The 27299-nt window shown below is 36.0% G+C and overlaps 1 protein-coding gene across 9 annotated transcripts in view; it reads left to right on the forward strand.

Annotated features, from left to right (window-relative positions):
* ACYP2 (acylphosphatase 2) overlaps positions 1–27299 on the forward strand; it is a 247490-nt gene that overhangs the window by 147919 nt on the left and 72272 nt on the right. The window contains exon 4 of one of the 9 annotated variants that reach the window (XM_072742169.1): positions 20531–20727. The exons of the other annotated variants lie outside the window; for them this stretch is intronic. Coding sequence (XP_072598270.1) covers positions 20531–20585 — 55 coding nt within the window. The 3' untranslated portion in view covers positions 20586–20727. Of the gene's footprint in view, positions 1–20530; positions 20728–27299 lie in introns of those variants that run through there. 9 annotated transcript variants of the gene reach the window in all.

A 27299-nucleotide genomic window follows, 5' to 3' on the forward strand; every position in this document is an offset into this window, starting at 1 on the left:
GCTGGGCCACCCGGGCTGCCCAGGATTCAACAATTCTGTACATTCCTCAGTGCTCATCATGATAAATGAAATCTTAATTCCCTTCACCTATTTCATCCAATCCTCCACCCACCTCCCCTCAGGTAACCACCATTTATTTGTTCTCTGTAGACAAGTGTGTTTTTTGGTGTCTCTCTCTCTCTTTCTCTTTCTCTCTCTCTCATTTCTTTTTGTTGTTCATTTGCTTGGTTTCTTAAATTCCACATAGAATTGAAATCACATGATAAATGTCTTTCTCTGACTTATTTCACTTAGCAGTAGATCAGTCCATGTTGTTGCAAATAGCAAGATTTCATTCTTTTATATGGCTTAGTAATAGTTACATATATATGCAATATTTTATATATGTGTGTGTATATGTATGTATATATCTCTATCACATCATATCTTCTTTATTCATTCATCTAGCAATGGGCACTTGGGCTGCTGTCATAATTTGCCTATTGTAAATAACACTGCAGCCACAACCTTTTAAATTCATAAAACCATTCTTGCTTGTGGGCAAAATCTGACCTACCATCTGTATCTAGCCAACACTTACTACAATTTATTATAATGCGTTAATTAGTAAAGTAGAATGGAAGGGAGGAATTTTTATATGAAGAAATAATATATTTACTCTAAAAAATAGAATGTAAAAATATTCTTGTAAATCGATTCTGAATAAATAGATTGTTCTGGAAGGATAAGGATAATATTCACTCTTTCCATGTCCTCTGGATTTGGCCTGGCTAACAGAATACATATTGCAAATTGAGTCTCATGTCAGTTTAGACATGCACGACTCTTGTGTTCTTTCTGGTGAATAATGATAGCCATCAAAAAGGTGGTATGGTTAGCTACTCTCATAAACTTTGCTACTACTTATAATAATAACAGCAGGTTTCAGGCAAAATTCAGGCACACACATAGGTTTTTATTAAGCATTCATTAGCAAGTAGCCCAAAGCAGTTCATTCAAACTTACTATAAACCCAGTGGAATTCTAGTGCTCTGTTCTTATAAGTACTTTGACTGTATCTCATATGCCAAGTTTATTAGAGACAGACATACGTTCTCAGGGCAAAAAAGATCATGGAGTCAGAACTCCTCTGAAACCAGTAGCTCATATGGGACCAGTTACAGAATCAAACCCCTCATGTCATCCCTAACTGTGTATAAGTCATTGTTTTTATACTATATTTGTGCAAAGATAGAGGAGTGTTTCTAAGCCATTTGAGGTAATCAACATATTTTGAATACCTTTAATTTCACCAGTGATAATTCATTTTAAACATTTGTCATGCCAATTAACAGGTTGCTAATTCAGTAAAAACTTGTTTTTGATAAAATAGCAGCTAAGTAGCAAAGTGTCATTTACTGGTGCAAACAGCAGAAGGATTTGTAGAGGCTGCCTCCGGAATATTATTTTTTATAACACAAGTGACCACTCTGGACTGTGATTCTTGATAGCAAGCCACCTGACCAGCCCCAGGATTTAAAGTTAACCTAACTGGCATCTACTTATTATCACACTGATTACACTGAAGTGGTAACAGACTTGGTAACAATAGCCTGTGACCTCAGTCCTTATGCCATCCAATGGACTGTGTAGCCCAGGGCACCAACCTTCTTTCTTGTATGTACATCTGCATCCCAGTAGGGATTACAAGGGAAGAGAAATATTTCTTCTAAGTTTTTTTTGGCAGTATGTAGATGACCACAAAACAGCAGCTCTCCAGTGTTGCCAGTGCTGGGGTCCTTTACCTTCTCTCGCTGGTTTCTTCTATCCCTGCCCAGTCCTTTGAAAGCAGTCATTTAGCTTGGTCACCTGATTTGAATGTGCCATCTCTTCCCTGGAAGGACCATGACTGATACAAAGATGAGCAGAAAGCACTTCCCACTTCTTTATTCTTCTAAAATAAGATTTTTATTGACCATGTGAAATTCTGTCTCATAGATGAACCCGTGTTTCTTGAACTAGTTCCCTGATTTTGAAGTGTGTATACAGTGTTATACTGATTTTTATCATGATACATCAAAGCATTTATGGTAACCATGAAAAACTCCTAATAAACATCTTTTTAAATGTTTACTTTGTTATGGATAAAGCATAAAGCTTGAGTTGTTTATTGAATAGTGACAAGGGATTTGCTCTAATCCATCTGGTTTATTTTATGTAGTGTTTATAATGACAAAAGAAGTGTATTTTCAAGATGGTTGGCTGGCTGTACTCTGTACTCTACAGCTACTACAGAATAAAGCAAGGCTGTGGCCTAAACCCACAACTTCAAGTTCTTTAATTCTGGGGTCTTAAAAACAGTTGGGCTGGAAGAAATAACACTTTTCCTTGAGTCTGATATTTTTTTCTGTCTTCTGGGCCAGATTTTGGATGCTGGGTAATGGACCAGTGACCTTTTTGTTGTTGTTGTTCTTTGTGTGCTCATAATTCTAGAAAAAATAAAAAGCATTCAGTGGAAAAGATTAGAAAGAGAATATAGTTTGATAATGATGTAGCTTCTATAGGAATAGTACCATATTTGAAAACAGTAAGAGTAGGGTTTAATCAGGAGTAGGAGACAAAGCCCACCATATGCTCTTAAATTCGGGGCTGCTAGTTCTCTATCTTACTAGGACCCTCTGTAAATTCTCTTTACTTAGGTTAACTTTACCCTAATTTTACAAAAATCACTTGAGCCCACTAATTCATTGACTCATTCAGTGCTTTCAAAAAATATTTATTGAGCACCTACCAAGTTGCAGGCACTAGGATATGACAGTGAACAGCTGGATAAATCGCTTAATTGCATACCCTGACATCTTTCAAGGGCGCTGAGTAACGAATAAGTAAATGAGATAATCATGAATGATGACAAGAAGGAGATATATAGGATGATGGAGAGTAAATGAGGTAGGACACTTTAGATTGGGTGATCAGGGATAAGTCCAAAGTCCTCTTGTCACAGAAGTTAGCACCCTAGAATGGAATGAGGGAATCAAATGGAGACCTGGTTTCAGGACCTTTAGCAAATTGCTTAACCTCTTGGAATACCTTGACATCCTGAAGATAATGATGCCTACCGTAGTTGGAGAATTAGAGAAAATTCCTGACACTATGAGCATTATTTTCTGTCACATAGGCCCAAATAAATATTAATTTCCTTGTTAAAACTCTTAAAATTATATATAATCTGAATTCCGTAATACCCATTTCCCAATGATCTAACTTCGAAAAACTCTTCTATACATCTATCAATCAATTTAATTCATCAAATATTTACTGAGCACTTACTGTGCACCTGTCCATGGTGATACATTATGGCAAATCAAATAGATACCATCCCTGCCTTGTCAGAGGTCATCTGATCAGTTTCTTTGTCTGTGACTGACAAAGCATTTTCTCACCACTGGTTCTCCTGACTAGTAGTGACAGCACTTTACCCTACTGGTAGCACATTTTATGTAAAAATTTTGTTGTGGTTGTGAAATGAAATAGATATGTACAAAAATCGCATAAATAATAGGCTATAAATCTCAAAATCTGATGAGCTCTGTTGTATAAAATGCTTATTATGTGCCAGCCATAAACTTTTGTTCCTCCACTAAAAATAAGAAAGGGGACAGAAAAACAGATAGCATACATGACCACCATTTGCTGCCTCGACAGCCTTGCTTCTGGATCGTGTCAGGCTTGGAGGAGTAGGACCAGGGTGCAGTCATGCAAAGTCATACAACTGGAAGTGATTTGAATTTTGAGCAGTTTATCCATTTGGCAGTTGTGGGGTTTATTTGTGTGTGTATTTTTTTGTTTGCTCTGGATTATCATTTGTATATAGCGGTGGTGTCCACATTGGTGCAGACCAAGCAAATTCTCCTCAGAACTTGCTAGGGAGAACTGGCCATAGAGTTCTGGAAGGACGTCCTATGGAAAGGACAAAGAATATATTAAGCTAACATCAAAATAATGTTTAATGATGAAATGCTAAAGGTAAATCCAATTCAAGGTATGAAGAATATAGGGATATCTGCTCTCAGCGTCGTTGAGTCCCGATTTGAGAGTTTAAGGTAATATAATAAAAACAAAAGATATAACAAATTTGTGAAGCAGGAGATAGGATTGTCACTATTGCCCTTTTATATCATTGCTTACTTGGAAAATTCGCAAGAACAAATAGAAAAATATTGGAATTTAGAATTCATGAGCTCATTAAGAGAAAAGATACAGGGGCACCTGGGTGGCTCATTTGGTTAAGCATCTGCTTTTGGTTCAGGTCATGATCCTGGGATCGAGTCCCGTAATTTAGCATAATTTTATTTTTTCAAAGATTTTATTTATTTATTTATTTATTTATTTATTTATTTATTTATTTATTTATTTATGAGAGAGAGAACACACAAGTGAGGGAGCAGCAGAGGGAGAGGGAGAAGCAGACTCCCCACTGAGCAGGGAGCCCCACATGGAGCTTAGTGCTAGGACCCTGAGATCACGAAGGCAGATGCTTAACTCACTGAGCCACTCAGGCGCCCCCTCTAATATATTCTTTAAAAATGTTATTTATTCCCTAAAATATTTAGAATTATGTTAATATTCAAAGATATAGTACAAATTATAATATCTAAAAATTAAGTCATTTAAATAAATGAAGATTTAACATTCAATCTTTTGAAAACTTAATCTTGTTATAATTTTATCTTGTATTTTCATGAAAATAGAACTATTCTTAATTAGGAGTAGAGACTGTCTCAAAAGTCACAGTTGGAGAATATTTAGAAAAAGTTGTTCAATTTTGAGGATACAGGGCAAGAAATGTGGAGAAATATTTTCCAGAGGCCTGAATAGTCACAAGAGTTGATGTTCAGCATTGTGGGTTGCATTTGTCACCTCGAGGTATCACTTCCTGAGTAACAGAGGCACTCGTGCATTGCTTAATAAATGTATTTATTAGTGTCTTTTTTTTTTTTTTTTTTTTTTTTGTCGGGGGCTATAGTGTGTGAGGCCAGGGCAGGAGCCCTCTCGCTTGTGTGGAAGGGCAGTACTCTCTAGGTCTTCGTGGTTATGTAAACCAGTCAACTTTCACACAACAAAATAAGATCCCATTCATGATAGAACCTTAAATAAAAATTATCTGGAATTAGGTAGACTAATGAAATAGATATGTATAGTATGTATAGGAATAAAACTGTAAGTCCTTACTAAAATAAATGTTAGAAAAGCAGAAAATTTGAATAAATGGGGAGAGGTGCTATGTCTTTGGACAAAAAAGTCTCAAAATTATAAAGATATCAATGTATTTAAAATTAATGCATTTAAACAATTCTAATTGTAGTGAAAGTTGTGACTGTCTCCTCAAGACCCATTCCATGCCAGATTTATGGGTGCCCCACATTAATCATGGGAAATAATTTTAATACTGTTTTTCTTAATTGAGATTGATTTAGGGAAAAAAAAAGAGGATGGGTTGGTGACACGATTTAGGCTAATGGCACGCAGCAAACAATTACTGGTGGTTCCTGGTCTTCAGCTGGCTGTGAATGAGGATGCGATGGTCCAGGTTGCTTCTGGCAGCCATCCTATATCCACGAGGAAACATAGCTGTAAGATGAACTTGACATAATGGGTAGCAGAGCTGGAGGCTGAGAGATGGAGACACATGGGTTGTTAATGACATAGATGGGCCATTGTTTCAAGCAATGCTGAAATGTGATCTGTTTTTGGATTCATGGTTATGAAAGCCAAACAACTCCTTTATTGTTTTAACCTCCTTGAATTGGCCTTTCTGTGTTTTGCATCCCGAAGCATCTTAACTAATAGAGTATCGTTATCTCCCATGGATGTTTTTTTAATGAAATGAGAAAAGGCTTTTCAAACTTATTTGGAATAATGACAGATTTAAAATCCTACAGTAAAAAAAAAAAAAATCCTACAGTAATCTTAGCAGTGTAATACTAATCCAAATACATTACTTAGGTCAGTGAAAGAGAATAGGAAATACAGAAACAGGCCCTAATGCATGCACTTATTATATGATGAAGATGGATTATTTAATAAACAATGCTGAGACCATGGGTAACTATTGAGAAGAATGTTAGGATTTACGTGGTAGGAGGAAGGAAGCTATCTAGATTAAGTGCTGAAGATAAAAGATTAAATCATTAAAGAACTAAATATATAGATAACAAGTATCTACATTGGAGTTAGCGAGGGCCTTATAAAGTGAAAGGCAAATAAAATGTGAAGGATATATAGGGTAGACCTGAAGTGTTTAGAACTTTATATGGTAGGGGACACTATGAACAAAACTTATGGTCAAAAGGTAAATTGTTAAAATATAGATGATTGATGTATGTTGTAAGTATAAAATAACAGGAAATATTTGAACAAAACATTGCCTGAAAAAATCCAAATAGAAAAAAAAATGGCCAGGTGGTTCACAAGAAATTATGGATTAGCCAATGCATACAAAAGGCTTAATATCCCTAGTAGTTACGGAAATGCAATTTAGAGAGCTTTCCCCCCACCATCAAATTGGCAAAGATTAAAAAGAATACTAGCACAGTATCCGGATGAGCATGTATAGGTATCTATAGAGTGGCCAGCTATTCTTGCTTGGGAAAGTATTTTTTTCCTTATTCTGGAAGTATGTTCTTCCTCTTACAGTGTCAAAATATCCTTTATGTAATTAAATATTCTAGATAGTAGATAATAGTTTTAAATGTTTTCCTAGTATCCTTATTTTTATTACTCTATTTAACAAAATACTCCTATTACCCCTGTTTTTTTTATCTTTAAAAAATTTGAAGGATGAAAAGTTGTCAACATTATGGTACTTTTCAAAATTAAAAAAAAAAAAAAACTGGTCTGTGAAATCCAAAATTCTGAGCACTGCTCAGAATACAAATGCAGATAACATTCAATTTTATGGATGTAAGGTTCTGACTCCAGCAAAAGACCTGGGAAGTTGTGTTATTAGTAGACTTTGATGCAGCTTAATTAGATTTTCCCTTTTACAAAGAATGGAAAATTGGAATATTTTTAAAATAATAGAAAGTTGGTTTTCAAATAGTCCTTATTTTGAATAATATTAGAGATTTAATTTAAACATGACAGCAAACCTGATCAAAGCCTTTTCCATATCCTACATTTGGATGTGGGTTGAAGGCTTGGTTTAAATTGTTTTAAGACCTGTTGAGGTCTTTGCTGTCCTTTAAAGGAGGAAAAGAGGTCTTGTTTATCAAGGTGTACTTGATAAAGCTTTATTATAACAATATAGAAATAACAGGTACTCTTTGCTGAATGCTTTTGAATCTGTTGTCACACGAATATATTACCTCATTTAATTCTTAGATTAGTCCTGTAAAACGATAATTACTAACAAACTTTTTAAAAAAAGGTTTTAGTTATTTATTCATGAGAGAGACAGAGGCAGAGACACAAGCAGAGGGAGAAGCAGGCTCCATGCAGGGAGCCCGATGTGAGACTCGATCCCCAGACCCTGGGATCACGCCCTGAGCTGAAGGCAGATGCTCAACTGCTGAGCCACCCAGGCATCCCAGTGACAAACTTTTTTAACTGTTGAGGAAAGGGAAGTTTAGGGAAGGTGAAGGAGCTTGTTCACCCTGATGCCTTTTATAGGTGGTAGGGATGGGAAGAGCCCCCACGGAGGACTCCACTATGAGTTTGAATCATTAACTTAGTTCCTGACAACTAGCACACTCAGGATAAGTGCTCAAATATAAAATATATCAAATAAAACTTCATTTTCTGTTTGTTTCCTGGAAGGTGTGTTCTTGTTTTCTCAAAAGGCCGATTTTCCATCTAATGATAATTATGTGAACTTTCACTACCATAAAAATTAACCTCATATTTTTTAGCCTATAATATAGGCTGGGATACAGCCTGGAATGATGGAAAACTGTTATTACACAAATAGCACATTCTGGTAGAACAATGGAAGCAATTTGTGTGTTTTATAATTGCGTTATTGTTGTCTATCTGAAAGTGATAGTCATAAATTAGAAAATAGCTGGCATTATGAATTTGCAGAAAATAGAAACATTCCCATTTACAATACAGTTAAGGCTTGCTTTAAAATTACAGAGTAAAGGGAGCCGGGTGGCTCAGTTGGTTAAGCATCTGACTCTTGGTTTCCACTCAAGTCTCGATTTTAGGGTAGTGAGATTAAGCCCCACGTGGAGCTCCATGCTGAATGTGGAGCCTGCTTAAGATTCTCTCTCTCCCTCTGCGACCCTCCTCAAGTAAAATAAGAGTAAAATATTTCTTTTGTTTTTATTTGTACTATGCTCAGAAAGAGAGGCACCTGGGTAGCTTGATCAGTTAGGTGTGGGATTCTTGATTTCAGCTCAGGTCACGATCTCAGGGTCATGAGATTGAGCCCGGCCTCATTTCAGTGATGCTGGGCGTGGAACCTGCTGAAGATTCTCTCTCTCCCTCTGTCCCCCTCCTCACCCCCCTCACACTCACTCTTTCTCTCTCTCTCAAAAAAAAAAAAAAACTAAAAACTGGAGTTTAAATAGGCATGATATATGAAACCTTAAGACTGATCATCTTTCACTCCATTGGCACTTTCTTTTGGGAACACTGTATAATGGATTTTGGTCAGTTCTACAGGAAGACATCAATAATTGGAGATGAAAAAAAATTAACTCTGCATTTTTATTGAATTAAATCTTTTGTTCAGCCCAGCCTCTTCATCCTTGAAGCATTTGAATCAAATCTTAAATGCACTGATTTTTTTCTCTCATCAGGAAGTCCATATTATAATTATATATAAAGATAGAATATATATCATATCTATTGAGTAGTACTATTAACATAAATGACTCTTATTTTCCTCAACATTTAATTTTGTTATTTTCTTTCCTATATTTAATCTCTTTACAAGTTCTGTTAACATTTTTTCTTTTCCTGGGCACCTGGGTGGCTCAGTCAGTTAAGCCTGAGTTAAGGCTCAGGTCATGATCTCAGGGTCCTGGGATCAAGCCCCGTCGTCGGGCTCTCTTCTTACTGGGGAGCCTGCTTCTCTCTCCCTCTGCCTCTCCCCTGCTTGTGCTCTCTCTCAGTCAAATAAATAGATAAAATCTTTAAAAAATTTTTTCTTTTCCTTTTGCTTTGTAATTTACAATTGATTTCTTTTTAAGTATAATGTTTTATATTCCTACCTAGATATTAAACATATTTAGGTTAGAAATGAATTATTTTCTTTTATAAACCTTTATGCCTTATTAAAATGCTATCCCCACAGTGGGTGCTCACTCAACTGTGATATTACTTAAAGTGTAAATATTCAGAGTCAATATCACTTGTGAAAACCCTAGGAGCTATTTTTAGGAGGTTGTATTTTCTAATAATGAATATTCAAGTAGAAATAGAAAGAACCATATATGCATTTGCTTGTTTGAGGGACCTCCCCAAACTAGGTCAGAATAGAGACCTCAAAACTCCGGCTGAACAGCATCACTTTTTTCTCTTTAGTTAGATTTTCAGTAGCAGATTGTGATTTTCACTGAACATGTCACACAGCTCTCTGCAGGTTGACAATTCTCTTCTCTTAACCTTATTAACTCCTTCGGCAACGTTGTGGTCAGGGGTGGAATGTCTGTTCTTGCAGCACTTCCACCGTGGAGGGCTACACTAGCCACAGACGGGTTCAGTCAGCCTCTTGCCCTGCAGCAGACCTTCTCAGGTTCTTAGACTTCGTTGGCATAATAATCACCTGAGAGATGATATTTTACATACAGTTCCTTTGACATTCAGTTATCTTTAATAAGATCTTTAAAAAAAATTGGGATTCTGTTACTAAGGAAGAAGGGCTAAGGAAGAAGGGCTAAATGTGTATTATATGGGTATCTAGAAACAACTACTTTTTGATATTTAACCTATTTTTAAGATTAGTCCTTTATTACCAAGTGAGCCATGGAGATATGTTTCATATGGTTTTGTTTCTGTGGTCAACATAAACATTCTGTCGACACTTAATTTTCTTCTTCTGATAGGATTATTTTTTTTTAAGATTTTGTTTGTTTATTCATGAGAGACACAGAGAGAGGTAGAGATACAGGCAGAGGGATAAGCAGGCTCCATGCAGGGAGCCCGATGTGTGGGACTTGATCCCAGGACCCTGGGGAAAATGACCTGAGCCAAAGGTAGGTAGGTGCTCAACCACTGAGCCACCCAGGTGCCCCCTGATAGGATTATTTTAAAAAAAAATTTTTTTTAGAGGTTTGATGAATTACATTAAATATGCATGAGGTTCCTATTGTAATCAGGAAGCTGCTCTAGACAGTGTTTCTTAACATTGGCACTGTTGACATTTTGGCCAGATAATTCTTTATTGTGAGGGGACTGTCCTGTGCTAGAGGGTGTTAAGCAGCGTCCCTGGCCTCTACCCACTAGATGCCAGTAACAGCTCCTAGTTGTGACAATCCACACACGTTGCTGTGAGTTCCCTGTGGGGCAAAATTGTTCCCATTGAAAACTGCTGTGCCAGAAGATAGCCCCACATTTATTTAAATTGCCTGTTTGGTTTCCTGTAAAAGCATGTCACTGTAGATTTTACTTCGTAGCTGTTTGTTATGAACAAAGTATTGGCCGAATTTTTATCATGTGTCAGGCACCAGGATGAGAAACTACATAAATTACCTGATGTATTTCTCTTAACAGCACTGCCTTAAAAGTATTGATGACATTATATAGTATTAGTACCCCCACATTACAGATGAGAAAAGTGAGTTTTGGAGGTTATTTTAGCTTCGATTCCCCTGAGAGCCAGGTTTGGGTGTGGCTGGTTGATTTGGGAGGCAGTCCCAGAGAGCAGTGATGGAAGAGAAGGAGTGAACAGGGAAGGAAAAACAGCCAATCAGCAACTGATGTTTTGAGTTGGGATCTGGTTACCCCAGGGTTACCCCGTGAACATTCTTAATACATTTTTATTGTTTCTTCTATTAACCTGGCATTGGTAGAAACCTACTCTGTCCATTCTGGTTTCCCTAGCTTGACCTGTTAAGTCCCTGAGCTGTCTGTGCAGGGTTTTTTTGTTTTTGTTTTTTGTTTGTTTGTTTTTTGCTTTCTTACATCAAAGGAGTATTCTCTCCCAAGCACCTTATAGGTGTGGTGGGTGATGTCTCTTGGCCATGGTAGATATTGCCAATGACCTGTGGGAGCTGATCTCACAAACTGTGGGCCTGGAGAGGCCACTTTGGTCAAAGGCAAGTTGAAGAACCAAAGGAAACTGGTTTGCATCGAAGAGATAATGCCTAGAGAAGCAGCAGATAGGTTATCGGTGAGAAAGGGAAGGCTTGGTTCTTGATAGGGAGGCCTTTTTTTTTTTTTTTTTTTTCCTTTTTTAAATCATTGGTTTCTCATAAAACCTTTGCATATCCCCTTAGGATGCTGGTTACATATGTCCTCTTCCCATCCACTCCTACCTTTCCCTCCACCCCTTTCTTGAGATGGTTTGAGTTGATTTCTCTTCCCAGATGAGGCAGCAGTCACATCACTGTTGCCTGCGATGCCTTCGTCTCCACACAGGGCTTGGGAGATGGTGGGGACCCATCTCTTCAATATTCTTTCCATAGTGGCTTAGATTTACCTCACTGGGTATCTCCTTTTTAGTTATCTCTTCCAATAATTTCATTCTGTGCCTTAATCCCTTCTCCTAAAATCCTCTTCTCCCCAAAGTTTAGTTTTCCTCCTTGTGCCTTTAATTTGTGTAGATTTACCAAAGTGATTCAGATAATTGAGTCAGGGGTACTTATCTGCAGCTACTTTTTCACTTTTCCTGTGACACAGGCTTTGATTTAGGGTTAAATAGATAACAATAATCATGAGTAATTCACTTAGTGAATAGACACCCCTTTTTAGAGTATATTTTCTAAAGATTTAGGGCTGTATTCTCTATCATTAATGCATGAATTTACTGTTCTAATGTACTTGTGTTGTCTAATTCAAGGATCACAAAATGGCAGCTGTTTGTTGAATTCCACCTGGGGCTGATGCATTTTGTTGGGAAGGAATAAAGTTGGTCTTGTGTCATTTTAACATAAACTTTTCGATGGGGCATGCACACCCTGCATCCTTGTTCCTCTCTTACACCTCACCTTCCTACCCTACATTTCTGTTCACCCCCTTATTCTTGAAGGCATTGGGTTTTAAGTTGAGGAACTTGGGCTCAAGATGTCGCTATAATTTTTTTGCCAGTCATTTTCTTAAATACTTGTAATGGATGATACTGGGAATTAGAGGCATGTGTCATGAATTGCAATTTAGATCTGTTATTTATTGTCATTGCTGGCTGCACCCAGAGGATGGCTTGGCATTGTTTCCTAGTCAATTAAAAAGTTCTTTCCCGTAAGTCCTATGGTGTTTATAAAATGTTTCTACCCAAAGCCTGTTGTATGTTTTCACTTAATTAGGTTGCCTGTCACTTTGCTAAAGGTATAATTAGTGATACCTCTATTGTGTTTGATTCAAAACTGATATACTAAAAGGTGCTCTGAAAACAAGATAATTTATCCTTTATGCTTTGACAGACCTAAGACTTTTCTAGTTTTCAGAGATGACATCCTTTATTGATACCGGGTGCCTATATGAGCATTATATAAATTCTGGATGGTACTGACGTCTCTCCCTTGTTTCCCTGAAACAGGTTTATCAAGCCATTTCACTTTGGTTTAATCAAATCATCTTTGTCATCTTTTCCGGCTGTTAGTTGTTCCAAAATATAATTTACAAATGCAAACTAAATGTCCCCCTGTAGGGGGTGCAGTCTGTTGTAAACTCTTAATAAGTGTAATAAAAGCTATAAACCAGAGAGGGAACATTTGTAGGCTCTCTCCATATTAACACAGGTTCTTTGAGTGCTTTGAAAACCATGAAAATTTGATGATAGGCGATGTTTGCTGCTAGTTATAAAATTGGAATTAGGATAAATGAAATAATCACTTTTATTCATCATCAGAGTTCTCCAGGGAAGCGGAGCCAATAGGATGTGTCTAAGTGGTATACTAGTATACTATCAGACACACACACACTGCATATAAATATAGAACCGATTTACTGTCACCGGAAGTAGCAAGTCTGAAATCTGTAGACTATGCTGCCGGGCTAGAAATTCAGGTGTGAACTGATATTGCAGTGTTTAGTCTGAAGACTGGAAACTCAGGAAGAATTTCCAAGTTGCAGCCTGGAGACAGAATTCCTTCTTCTCTTGAAAACCTCAGGTTTTGCTCTGAAGGTCTTCAGCTGATTGGATGATGCCCACCCACATTATGGAGCATAATCTGCTTTACCTAAAATCTGATTATAAATGCTAATTACATCCTTAAAATACCTTTACAGCAACATCTAGCCCCGTATTTGGCTGAACAACTGAGCACTGTAGAGTCTAACCAAGTTGACACATAAAATTCATCATCACTGGCATCTTGCATACATTTTTATCAATGTAGGGATGAACCTAAATTAAAGATAATGCTAGCTAGGTTTTTTGGTAGCTTGGATTCAATATTTGGCACAACTCCGCAGTAGTAAAGATATCAATTTGTACCTTAGTACTCTAAAGTTAAGTGGGGGGCATGAAACATATACATCATAAGCCATTCTTCTTAATTTGGATTTTTTCCCCTTTTTGGGAGGAGGGGTGAACCTCCTATAGTAGTATTGTTCCAGTTTGTTCTTTGAGACTTAGCTTTCAAGTTCTTTGTGTGAATTCACTATCAGGCAGTCTTGAACACATAATTAGAATACTAGCCAAAAGGTACATTAAAGAGAAAAGGCTGATCAACTGTAGAATTTCTGAAATCCTAAAATTGTTACAACACAGGATGTTCCAAGACCTCCCACAGATCCATAAAGTGTATCTTCTGGGTTATGTTCCTCATGTGGTTTGTGTGTGCTTCCAGCTTTTTCAGCTCAAGGACATGAGGAGCTTGCTTTTCCTTTAACCTAACGTGACCCAGTCGGAGGTTGCACTCCACCCTCTAATTTTTATTTTTGTCTCCAAGTTAAAAAAATTTTTTTTGTATTTCTCTTTTTCTCTAGAATCCTAAAGTGGTTCTCCTCTCTCTCCTCTTCTTCCTCTCTCTCCCTCCCTCCTTTTGCCCCTTCAGTTCTGATCCTGCTGTTAATAATATACTGTCCTTAATCTTAGATTTATTCTCAACTTGTGTGACAGTCTTCAACTATATTGTTTCCCTAAGATGATCACAGTTTACTCTTTAAATCTTAGAATAGTGACTGGAAGTTTACTGTGTGTGTGTCTTTTTAATTGTTGGAGCTCGATCTCTACATGACTTTCCATTAACTGGTATCATGTGACCCCTAGGGTTGGGCAGGAAATTAATTTTTGTACAGAATAGCAGGATACAACAGAAATGATTTTCTTAGTCCAAAGCCTCTTTGCTGCAGAAGCACAAACTAAAATAGTTGCTTAGTGATTGACTTAACTCATTAGACAGTCTGCTAAAAATTTAGTTTGAGACTTTGATAGGAAAGGGAGATTTGTGTGTGTGTGTGTGTGTGTGTGTGTGTGTGTGTTTTCAAGGCTTAGTATAGGTCCTGGTTATAAAAAAAAAATTAGGGAGAAAAATTGTTACTTGCATATGGTCCTGAGCAATATTCTGTGTCATAAATCAAATTTTATGAGATTAGTTATCAGATTGTGTTCTCACACTTTATTGTGTGACTCTGTGTGTGTGGAGGGCATATATTTTCACTGAGGCAATCCCTAATATAAAGTTTATTAGCCTTTCCTTTGATTTCTCCTTTCTGAAAGGAAAGTATTGAGGAAATGACAAAAACTTCTTCTTCTTCTTTTTTTTTTTTTTTTTGGCAAGCTCAGCTTTTTCAAGCTGTTTATTTTTACAGATGTATTTCATCAGTTCTTAAGAATGAAGCTAGGAACGTTTGCTGGCTTCTAGGTTAGTACCACCCAGAAAGGTTTTTTTTTTGTCTTAAATCTGTTTTCTTAAAATATATTTGAGGGGAGGTAGGAAGTCTTTTCATTTTTGTGAGCCAGTAAATTAAGAAAATATTTTACAGCATTTTGAATACTGCCTTTATATACATAGCTTATTTTAATTCACTCCTGGCTTTTGGACTCTTGTTCTGGGTTGATGTATTCATTACTTCCTAGTTAATGATTGTTATGGAAAGCAGATAAAGGTCTCATGTTTATTTTCTTCAGAAAATTTGAATATGCTGTTCATGTCATGTTAGGGTTGTTGATGATGATTTGGAAAGCCACCTACAGAGGTTAGTGTTCAAGGATATTGATACTTACTAATCAATTGTGGCTGTTTGGTCAGTCAACATCAAATTCTCTTCTTGTGGAGTATTTCTTATAGAGTTAAAATAAAAGACATTGTTCTGATGCATTTTCTTGGAACTAGACTAGAGTAAGAGGAATTGAGAGAATAACCTGGGATGGTTCATTCCTTTATTTGGCAAAAATTTATTAAGCCTCCCAGTTGTGACAGGCTTTGACGCTGCCCTGTCCCTGCAGAGACTGACAGTTGAGATAAAAATGAAAGCAATTAAAATTCTTTATAATGACTGTTACAAAAGGAGTTCCTTTTCCTGATCGTGTCCAACCATTTCTGGTCATCTCTGGATGGCCTCCTACTTTGATCCTTGAAGTTGAGGAATATAGCAGAAGCAAGGACACAGAGCAACTAACTTACTTTGAAATAGACAAGTAAAATTTAAGCTGCCAACAGAGAACCATAGTAATATGCTTCCTTTTCTCTTAAATCTTAGATAAGATTAATGTGCCATAAAGCAGAGTTCCTCAAACTGAGGGATTTGTCCCACCTTGCTGAAGAAAAGTAAAATCCCTGCGAACTCCAGTGTGGACTGAAATTATTATATTACTTAAATTACTGATTTTACTTCAGTTGTTCATTCTGTTACTTAATATGCGCAAACTTAAAACTACAATATAGTCTTTTATACTTTATAACTCCTAGACTAAATAAAACCAAAACAAGTTTGCATATTACATATAAATAGGACTATGAAAGCCGTAGAGTTCAAATAAGTATTACAATTAAAGGCACATCCACATGGATTTGATGGGATGAGAGATGGCGTTTTGCTAAAATAGCTGTTGATATGGGGGCTCACAGCAGAAAGATGTCACCCCAGGTCTAGTTGTGTCATTCATCCGTTTCTGTATTTGGATTCTGATAAGACTCAACAAATGCCTTGTTTACATAAGTATGTTATTCAAAGAATGTTACTACCCTGAAATAACTGGAAGTTAGGCTAATCAAGCCTCATCTGTAGTGAAACTCTGACAGTCTTGGAACAGCACATGAAAGCTACAATACGGGAAACTCTGTAAAGCCTCATCACTTGATAAAGTTAGCCTAACTGACATCTTCATTAAATAGGCATCTTGGGACGCATGGGTGGCTCAGCAGTTGAGCGTCTGTCTTTGGCTTGGGCATGATCCCGAGGTCCCGGGATGGAGTCCCATATTGGGATCCCTGCATGGAGCCTGCTTCTCTCTCCCTGTGTCTCTGCCCCTCTCTCTGTGTCTCTCATGAATAAGTAAATAAAATCTTAAAAAAAAAAAGCATCTGATGTAATTGTTGTGTTAGTAATAGAAAAGTTATTTCTTGTACTTGCAGTGAAAGGATACATGGTTGGCACAAAGATGATATGGGCTCTTCCACCACTCTGCTTATTTGGACCCCAGACCTTTCAGGCATATGGCTTTCCCTGATGTCAACTGGCATAAACCCACTAGTACATACAAACTACTGCATAAAAATCTCGTGGCAGTACACAGTTGCGTGGGGGATCATCCAAAAGATGCAGACTATCTTTATATTCCTTTTTAAAAAGTTATAAAAACCAAAATGCATGTATTTTTCTTTAAGCCATCATCCAGAATTTGAAGACCTCTAATACCATATTCATAGATTTCAGTTTGAGAAATACTGCCACAGAGTTCTCAGTAGCTTACTGATACTAAAAACAAGACTTTGGGCTCTGAATACAAATTTCTATCTCTTTAAATAGATTTGTGAATAGGGTCTCAATTCTAGATACACATTTAAATCCACTAGATCCATATTTAAACCTGTCTAGGACCTGACAATGGAATATCTTTTAAATTTATTTATGGAATACATATTATAAAGAATTTGGATATGTCTTAGGTTTTAACAGACAACCCTAACTGCTGTTAGCATATGTTCTTCTGAGGCTATGAACATTCGGATATACTTAGCTGGGCTGAAAGATTGACCACAAAGCTTAGCTTTGGTGTCGTCATCGTCATCACCTTTCTTTTGTTAAAGTTTTTATTTACTTACTGTGTGTGTGTGTGTGTGTGTGTGTGTGTGTGTGTGAGAGAGAGAGAGAGAGAGAGAGAGCATGCAGATGTGCAAATGAGGGAAGTTACAGTGGGGGAGGTTAGAGAAAAGAGAATCACAAGCAGACTTGGAGCTGAGTGTGGAGCCTGATATGGGGGCCTAGTCTCACAACCCTGAGGTCTGACCTGAACCAAAACTGAGAGTCTGTTGCTTAACCGACTCAGCAACCCAGGTGCCCCAACTCTGCTTCTGCGTCTGTATCTAATCCTGGCTTTGGGCACTGTTGTTGGTTCTGTGTTTGATATTGTAGTTTTATTTTACTTTGAAAACTATGATATTCACATTTTCATGTGCTACTGGTTATATTTAATTTCTAAATAATAGAGGTGATTCATTTACCAAAGAATAAATTTACCTCTAGTCTCACCAGGTTTGTCCCTCACCCTTTTTGCGTTTTAGATGTCTGATGTCTGCAATTTCTCTGTGGTTTGCATAGAGTGGCTTCTTGTACAATTTCAAGACTTTTTATTTCCATCTCTAATTGACCAAAAGGGTAAGACAGTATCAATGCCTGAAAATTCGAGCAGAGCAGACCTGTATTCTTCATGATACCAGAATCTCTGCTTTGCTTGCTTTCTTTTTTGAACGTATTTTTTAGTAATTTAGATCTAGCATGATTTCAATAGGGCATAACATGGTTACATTTGATAAGGGGCTGATTGTAAGCTCCCCCCACTACCTGCCATGGTGTTTGGTACATAGGTATTCATTGGAGGTGAATGAAGGAACAAACAAGTGAAGAATGGATGGATGAATTTGGTATAGTAGTAGTGGTGATGGTGTGGCCATCCATATTTTTCAGGAGAGGCATGTTTTAGATTGTTTATCACTTGAAGCTTGAGGCTTTGTCTTACTGATTTTTGTACTGCTTGAACTTTTAGTTTTGGAGATTCAGGAATCTTGTGGAAAATTTGCTAGTTCCTCTAGCTAATGTATTTAGAGGGACCATGATCTTTGGATAACTAAATGGATGGATTGCCTTTCACATAACAGGAAACAGTTATCATAGATCATATATCAAATTGCACGTAGAATTTCTACTTTGTTTTGCTTTTCAATTTTAGTTTGTATTCAACTGTCATCCTGGATCTTTGAATGTAATTTCCTATTCCCTGCACTATTGACTGAGAGTGCATTTCTCTGTGCCTTACTGGGGCTGGAATAACCCAGTTTGATTATATGAGTAGTAATCTGTCTTGTAGGCCTTTACCATCTGCTTTCCTGTTCCCATCATCTGTATTTAGTGAGGACACTAAAAGAATATAAAGAAAATGGCTTAATTTCTGACCTTGAACATACAGCTTATTATATGTGACCCAGGCAATAAATGTGAAGCAGAGAAGGTCATGTGCATTCCTCATTGATTAGTTTGCCCATTGGGTCAGCAACTTTCCTTTTATAAAGTGGTTGCGTAATCACTAGCTGCACAGTAGCCAGAGGTACTTGATAATTCAAGTTTACTTTATTTTGACTGAAAGAGTAAATATATTCTTGTGCAAAAATATTCAAAAGGTCTATGTGAAGAAGAAAATAATCAACTATAACCCTACTTCTTAGAAATCACATTTTAATAGAAGGTACCTTTTTGTATGTGTGTGTGTGTGTGTGTGTCTTGGCTGTTTTCACCACAAGAACTTAAAAATACTTAATAGCCAGGTAACATGTATTTACTTGTAGAAAAAATAGAAGATTTTAAAATTTTAATAATTAAAATTTAAAAATACCCATTGTAATACCATCTAGAGATAGCAAATACTAAGATTTTGGTATATATTCTTGTAGACTTTGAATTGCACTATAAATTATATAAATTTATGACTAGATGGAAGCACACCATACATGCTTATGTATAATCTTTGTGTGTATCTTTCCATGTCAGTAAATAGATATCCCCATTATTAATAAAGGCTGTGTGACATTCCATAAATATATAAATAAATATATATTAATATATATTTAAATATATAAAAAATACATATACAGTACAATAATACAATAAATATATATAAATATATAAAATAAATACATGATTTAACAAAACTCATGATTAAAAAAATTCTCTTATAATTGTTTATGGTAAGGTTTGTACCATACATAAGTTGTCCATTTTTAGGAGTATAATCTCTCTTGTTATGGTTTCTGTTTTTGGGATCATGCTTAGGAATTCCTTCTCAATACAAATTTTAAAAAATTATTCAGCTCTGTTTTTTTCCCTAGTACTTTGTTGGTTTCTAATTTACCACTAAAAACTTTAACCAATATGAGACAGAAAGCTAAGTTTATTTTTTTCTAAAACCCTTTGTTAAATAATTTATCCCTCCACCAATATGAGTGCCGTTTGGTCATAAGCACTGATCCATATAAATAATTAGATATGTTCCTAAACATTTAAAATTTATTTCATTGATGTATTCTCTTCCTGTGTAAGATCTGGGTGTATTGTTTTAATTTTTGTTTATAATATTCTTCATTTGATGTCTGTTTGAGCCAAACCTCTTAAAGTTTCTTGGCTAGGCTAACAGCCTGTCATCTTCCAGATAAATTTGAGAATAATTTGTCAAGTTACAATTTATTTTGCAACTTGATTTTTTTATTGGTAGTATGTTAAATGTAAAGATTAATTTGGGGAGATTAACATATTTATAATATTTTCCACCGATTCTAAACTATGGTGACTATAGTTAATGGTACTATAGTCTATAATTGAAAGTTACTAAAAGAGTAGATCTTAGATGTTTTCATCACACACAAAATGTAATTATGTGAGGTAACTACCTGTGTGAGGTAGTGGATGTATTAATTAACCTTACTGTGGTAATATCACAATATTTGTATATCATGTCATAACATCGTATGCCTTAAACATACACAAAATGTCAATTATTTCTCAATAAATGTGGAAAAACATCATATAAAACATACCTATATCTATTCATCTTTATTTTACTTCCAAATGACATTTTTTAGTTTTATTCATACAGTTATTGCGTATTTTTAAGTTTATTGCAATATATTTTATTCTTTGTTGATATTGTAAATAGGACCTTTTTCCCTATTTTTTTTAAAGATTGATTATTTATTTATTTGTTTGTTTATTTATTTATTTATCACAGAGAGCCCAAGCAGGAGGAATGGCAGAGGGAGAGGGAGAAGCAGACTCCCTGCTGAGCAGGGAGCCTGACTTGGGGCTGGATCCCAGGACCCTGGAATCATGACCTGAGCCAAAGGCAGACCTCCAACCAACTGAGGCACCTGGGTGCTCCTCTCTTTGTGATTGTTGTTAATACAAATATATGTGAATTTGATTATATTTGTTTTATACCCTAATTTTTAAACTTTTATTTATTCCAATAGATTTTTATTTTATTTTTCTGGCTTTTTTGTGGAGACTATCATTTTTTTTCCATTAGATCTCATTTCCTTTTCTTGACCCATTGTGTTAGGTTCAAACCTGTTGTAGCAAAGTGTTGAAATAACTGGGCTTTCTCGTGTAATTCCTTACTTGAGAGAGAAAGACTCTAGGTTGTCGCTGTTCAGTAGAACTTCTGTAGCTATGGGTATTTTCCCAAAGTCCCATACATGTGGCCATTTGACAACTTGAAATGTGGCTAATGAGAAAACTGAAATTTAAAAACTAAATTTAAATTTTATTTGATTTTGAATACCTTAAATTTCAACAGCCAAGAGTTTAATTATGTTGGGTATTTATTTTTATTGTATTTATTTGAGAGAAAGCAAGAGAGAGCATAGGAAGAGGAGGGAGCACTGAACAGGGAGCCTGATGCAGGGCTCTATCCCAGGACTCCAAGATCATGACCCAAGGAGAAGGCAGATGCCCAACCCACTGATCCACCCAGGCACCCTTTGAGTATTTATTTTATATGCAGTTTTAAAGATAGTAAAATCAGCTTAGAATAAAGATGATGATGTAAAGTGAAATGCCTTTAGCAGAATGTGGAAAGGAGTAGAGAGTAGAATAACTGGATAAGGGTTGAAGGAAAGCCTGTTTTTCAGCTATTTATTTTGTACTAAGTGTTGTCCTAAACTCAACCCTTTATATATTCACCCAAACATGTATCTTCTGTGTTCCTTATTTCTGTAATTCCACCATTATCCTAGCCCAAAACCTTATCAATTTTTCTTTTCCTTCTTTCTTGTCCCCTAATACCCAGACACTCCTCCACTAACCCCTGTTTCCACAGACCTACATCTTACCCATTCTTCAAAGTGCTTCACAAATATACCCTCTGTATAAAAGAGCCCTTTTTTGATGTCATTGATTAGAAGTAGTTTTGTCTTCCTTGAAACTCGATTTCAATTGTACTTTGTTTTTATAGTGTTTAGTCCTGCACATTGTCTTATAGGTATTTATGAACACATATCAGATACCTATCTATATTGATAGATTTTACGAAAGATATTATAAATATTACAATAGATATACGTATCTATTATAGTTTCTTTTTTAAAAAATTTTTTATTCATGATAGACATAGAGAGAGAGAATGGCAGAGACACACAGGAGGAGGGAGAAGCAGGCTCCATGCTGGGAGCCTGATGCGGGATTCGATCCCTGGACTCCAGGATTGCGCCCTGGGCCAAAGGCAGGTGCCAAACCGCTGAGCCACCCAGGGATCCCCTCTATTATAGTTTCTTTGAGGGAATAATTCTTGACTGATTTACTTTTCTCTCCTCTGCTGGTGTGCTGTGTATGTGTGTGTGTATGTGTTATATATATATTGATATATATATATATATGTATAAAGATATATAAGTATATATATATACATACACACATATACACGTGCTCAGTAAATATTAAATGACTCACATACAATTTGAATTGATCAGGGATCCCTGGGTGGCGCAGTGGTTTAGCGCCTGCATTTGGCCCAGGGCGCGATCCTGGAGACCGGGATCGAATCCCACGTCAGGCTCCCGGTGCATGGAGCCTGCTTCTCCCTCTGCCTGTGTCTCTGCCTCTCTCTCACTGTGTGCCTATCATAAATAAATAAAATTTAAAAAATTAAAAAAAATTTGAATTGATCATTTATGTCTTGTATGTCTTCAATTAATAACTTTTGAAGAGCAGAGATTGTATGTGTTTTTGTATTTTCTCTGTATTAGCACAATGCTAAGCATTGAACAGTTGTTTGGTAATTATTTAAATATTTGTAAAAATTATTAAGACCTATCACTTAGGATTGATATGTTGCTCTATGTGGTGGAAATCCAATTAGACTAGCTTAATGAAACAGGAGTTATTTTTCTCAAATAGTAAGAAGTCTGGAGATACATAGTCTAGGGGTGGTACAGTGGTGCCATGATGTCCTGAATGTCCCAGGTTATTTCGGTCCCATATAAAACATGTCACATTTTGTCCTTATCATGGGAGGTCTTCCACCTTCAGGCGTCATATTCATATTTTTGTTCCTTTCTATCAGGAGAGTAGTAGCTTTTCTAGAGGTCTCTAAAAATAGACTTCTGCTCTTATGTCTTTAGTCAAAACTAGGACCACAAGGACATTTCCATCTGTCAGGAATTCTGGAGGGTGAGTGTTTTTAACTGGGTACATTGTTGCCCGGCAAAATTTGGATTCTATTCATAAGAAAAGGAGAATGAATCTTGGATGGGCCATCTGGAGTATGTATCTTGGGTATGGAATGTACACTTAAAGCCATTAAAATCTGCAAGAGGTTAAGATACACGTGAGAAGTTCAACAAGTCAAGACAATTATATGATAAATTTCATATGCACAGTCAGACAGTACTGCTACTAAAGATTTGAGATACAAGAGCTCTCTGAAAGATGGAGTTGACCAGGAAATCTTCAGTACAAGAGGTAGGACTTCAACAGAGCCTTAAAAGACTGGTCAAGTATTATACAGGGGTACTGGATGCCTGTTTTGCAAGTGAGGAATAACATGATTAAACTATGTTTTTGAATCATTAGACCAGTATAGCAAAAGTAATGAACTCCTATTATGGGGCAAGAGAAGATAAGCTGGGACAACACAATGGAGGATTTTGTGTGCCACCATGAGAAGTTTGGATTTGAGACTTGTTCAGATCAGATCTATTGGAAGTTGCTGAAAAGAGGAATAGTCAGGGGAAGTAGAAAAGAAATAACAAGTAAATATGATAATGGACATGTTAATATTAGAGAAAGTTTAAAAGAATAATTCACAGATTCATTCATTTGAATTAATATCTAATGTGGTACCTCCTATCCAGTAGTTAAGATGGTTCATAATACTTTTGACCAAAGCAGTTGGTTTTAAGGAGTCTCCAATACGTAAAATAGATATCCAATATTGTTATATTTGAAGTCTCCAATTACAGACTAATGGAACTCTAGAAATCAAATTTTCTGTTAAACTTATTTTTTATATTGCTAAGGAATTCTTTGTTTTTGTTATCACCACATAGATTTTTAATATCGTGTCAGCATGTTGTATCATTATTAACACCCAAGTGTAATCTTTCTTAATTAAAATCATTTCTCTAACCTTGCACTGAATAATTTATAAAAAGATGATTGAAAACAGATTGGTGCTCTTTTGACTAAATGTACTTTTGATATCTATTTTCTCAATCTAGAATTTTAAGTTTGTTGCAAATGCTTAAACTTCAAAGTACTTAAGTTGACCTAATGTTTCATTATCCTTTTAAAGTCAATCTTAGTACATTTTGCAGAGTTTCTTTTAAATAAGTGGGGTATGTTAGAGCTTTCCCCAATACACTTAAGAATTTTACAAAATAACAGATATTTATTCAACTGTAAATCTCTAAATAGTAAAGATTTATCTTCTATTTTATTTTATTTTTTTTTATCTTCTATTTTAATAGTGACATCAATTACTTTTGATGATTTGACATAGTTTGAATAAGAAGACAGTTTGATTTGATTAAAACACATAAAACATGCTTGAAATTATTTCCTACTGAATTATAAGTGAACATCTGAAGCCTGAGTTACATCATTTATTTAGTAATTGGAGTATCAGAAATCTTCGTCTTCATTAGTTCCTTCTGTCTCCAAAATTTCCTCTTAATTACCATAAGATCTTTCCTTTCAGAGATTCCTTAGTATAAATTTAACTCCATGTAGGAATAGATATATAATGTGATTATACTCAACTACTTAGAATTTTATTGTTCACTGTTGAGTACTCTGATTGTTCAGCTCCCATCCCACTGATAATTAGTTTGGCCATTGCTTTGGTCAATGAAATGTTGGTGCCCCTTCTTCCACTATTCCCAGAGTGAACACAACACAGGTGGAAGGAGCCTGAGCCCAACCACAGTCTGAAGCAGAGCTACTCAACCAAGCCTTGCCTAGACCAGCCAAACTTCAGTCAACATACAGAGGCGTAAGCATGAGAGTAAATGCTTGTTATAAGCCATTGAGTTTGGGATATAGGATTATTGTGGCAATAGCTGTCTAGTATAGTCTATTAAAAAATCAGTCTATATTTTCATTAAGAAAAAGCATAATTATACATGGCTAAACTATCAGCTCTCTTCTTTATTAGTTGAAAAGTAATAGCACATAACACTAATTGTGTATATCTCTTGGCTAGTGGCTATTGTAAATTTTGAGTAAAATGCCTGAAATGCAATTTGATGAATTCTTTGCTGAATTCCCTCACTTCCTCTCCCAACCCCACCCCTCCCCTTCTTTTTAAACATGGCTGGTATATTAAATAATCACAAAATGGAATGACCTAGGAACCATGGCTAACATTTGTTCATGGCTTGGCCATTAATATCACATCTTATTCTCCTAGCAAACCTGTCATTCAGTGAACAGATATTTATTGAGCCACAAATTATATGCCATATTGAAAGTTGTGTCTTACATTCATTTTTGTGGAATGAAGAAACTGAAGTTCAGAAAAGTTAGGTGACTAGTTCAAGTTTCACCTGAAGGGACAGAATTAGGATTTGACTTGAGGTCTGACTTCAAAGATCAAACTACTCTCATCATTGTATTGTTCCTGCTTGGAAGGGTGGAAGTAGGAGAGAGGATAGAATTCACAAACTGATTTACCTAATATTTGTTGGTGTGCTGTCCCTAACCATCATGTGCTATATAAACCAGGTATCACCTGGAAGCATCTTAGCATTCAGAAATCAGTAATTAGCTTAGACCCCAGTTGTGTTACAGCCTTTGAAAGTCTGAAGCTCTCCCCACTATTGCTAATCTCCAAGTTCACGCTCTTAGGAACCCCCTCCCATGTGTCTGGAGACCACCTTGATCTGCCCTGTCAGTCTGGGTGTAGAGAGCTCTGTCCTTCCTGGTTCCCGTAGCACACACCTTCACCAAGTAATTTATGAACATTAGTAAGGATCCCCATGCAACCCCCAAAGTCTTACACCATTCTCTCCCTCTCACTCTTGCCTCTAATTACAATGCCCTATCCAAATTCTCCTCCTGTTCTGCAGAATATCTTTCTATTCCTTTGCAGCCTCAGTATTCCAGGCACCTGACAACTCTGGGAATCCTCTCCCTCCCCAGACTGGAGCATCACGGTGTGCCTGCCTTGTCTCTATCTCATTAAAGGCAAAAATAGATTCTCCTGGGAAAACAGCAAAAGTTGGAATTAGTTCCATCAGTGTGACAGCCCCCAGTTAGCTTGATTTTGACTTGAATTTCATTGCATTTTCAACATCAACAATTTTGTTCAACCTTAAATGGTGAGAACTGAAAACTAATATAAGAAAGAGCTACTCTTCTTAGATTAGAAATAAAATATTTTACATAACTAAGAAAAAGCCTATATTTAGAATTTTACTTCCTACCTCTTTCCAAAAATGTGATTTACAAAAATTACAGAATAAATCCAAATATAAGCTTTTTCTGTTCTTTTTTCAGACCACTTTTTCTATTAGTTATTCAGAGTGAATTTTAGGAGGTTGAGAGCTTGGTTTGTTTATGATCCTAGAATTTCGCTATTGGTATAACTTCAAAGAGTCTAAAGCCCTTGCTTCTACAACACTGTATGAGACATGGTTGAAGAACTGCTTTCTGCTTCTGGAGAAGCCCAGACTACTGTCTTGTCTTGTATGATTGGCCACTAAAATTTTAATTCCTGTCAGAATTATTCTTAATAGGAGAAATCTAAAAACCAGTTGACTAAAAACACTTTAATTCTCATTCATTTCTAATACAATATTCATTGGTTCATTTTTAATTTATGAAGCAATTTTCCTAGTAATTCGGCAGACGTTAGTTCCTTTAAATAAAACCTTACCAAAGTTGCTGGCCTTAAGAATTTTTTTGAGGAACTCAGGTTTTTTTTTTTAATTGTATAAACAGTATATTTTTTAAAAATTTAAGTTCAATTTGCCAACATATAGTATAACCCAGTGCTCATCTCATCATGTTTTTTTTTTTTTAATATTTCATGGTTATAGTGGTACTGTTTTTGTTTTGTTTTTTTTTTACTTAACAAACATTATTTTCTTAATTAAAGTGTTGTATTGGGGCATGTTTCAAACATGTAAGGAGTAATAAAAGGGAGTGAATTAAAGATGGAGTAGATCCCAGAAGTGAGATGCATTTGAAAGTGGGATGTCTCAAGATTCCCCATTGGAACACTGGTGTTAGTGAGGTCTTAATTCTAAAATTGCAAAAATAACATTTTACCTTTGTGTGTCCTTGACCAAATTCTTTAACCTTTCTTAAACTTCTTATTCCCTGTGTGTTACAGAGGGATTGTATTTGCCTTGCCTACCTCAAAAGGTTGTAAGGAAGGATCAGATAAAAACAGTAAATGGGAAAGTACTTTGTATTATACAGTATCTATAGACATTAGTGATTATATTTGTGGAGCACAAGAGTAAGCAGGATGGAGAAGAAGGAAGGTTGCTCTTAAA

The sequence above is a fragment of the Vulpes vulpes genome, chromosome 16 (assembly GCF_048418805.1).
Source record: "Vulpes vulpes isolate BD-2025 chromosome 16, VulVul3, whole genome shotgun sequence".
NCBI classification, from domain to species: Eukaryota; Metazoa; Chordata; class Mammalia; order Carnivora; family Canidae; genus Vulpes; species Vulpes vulpes.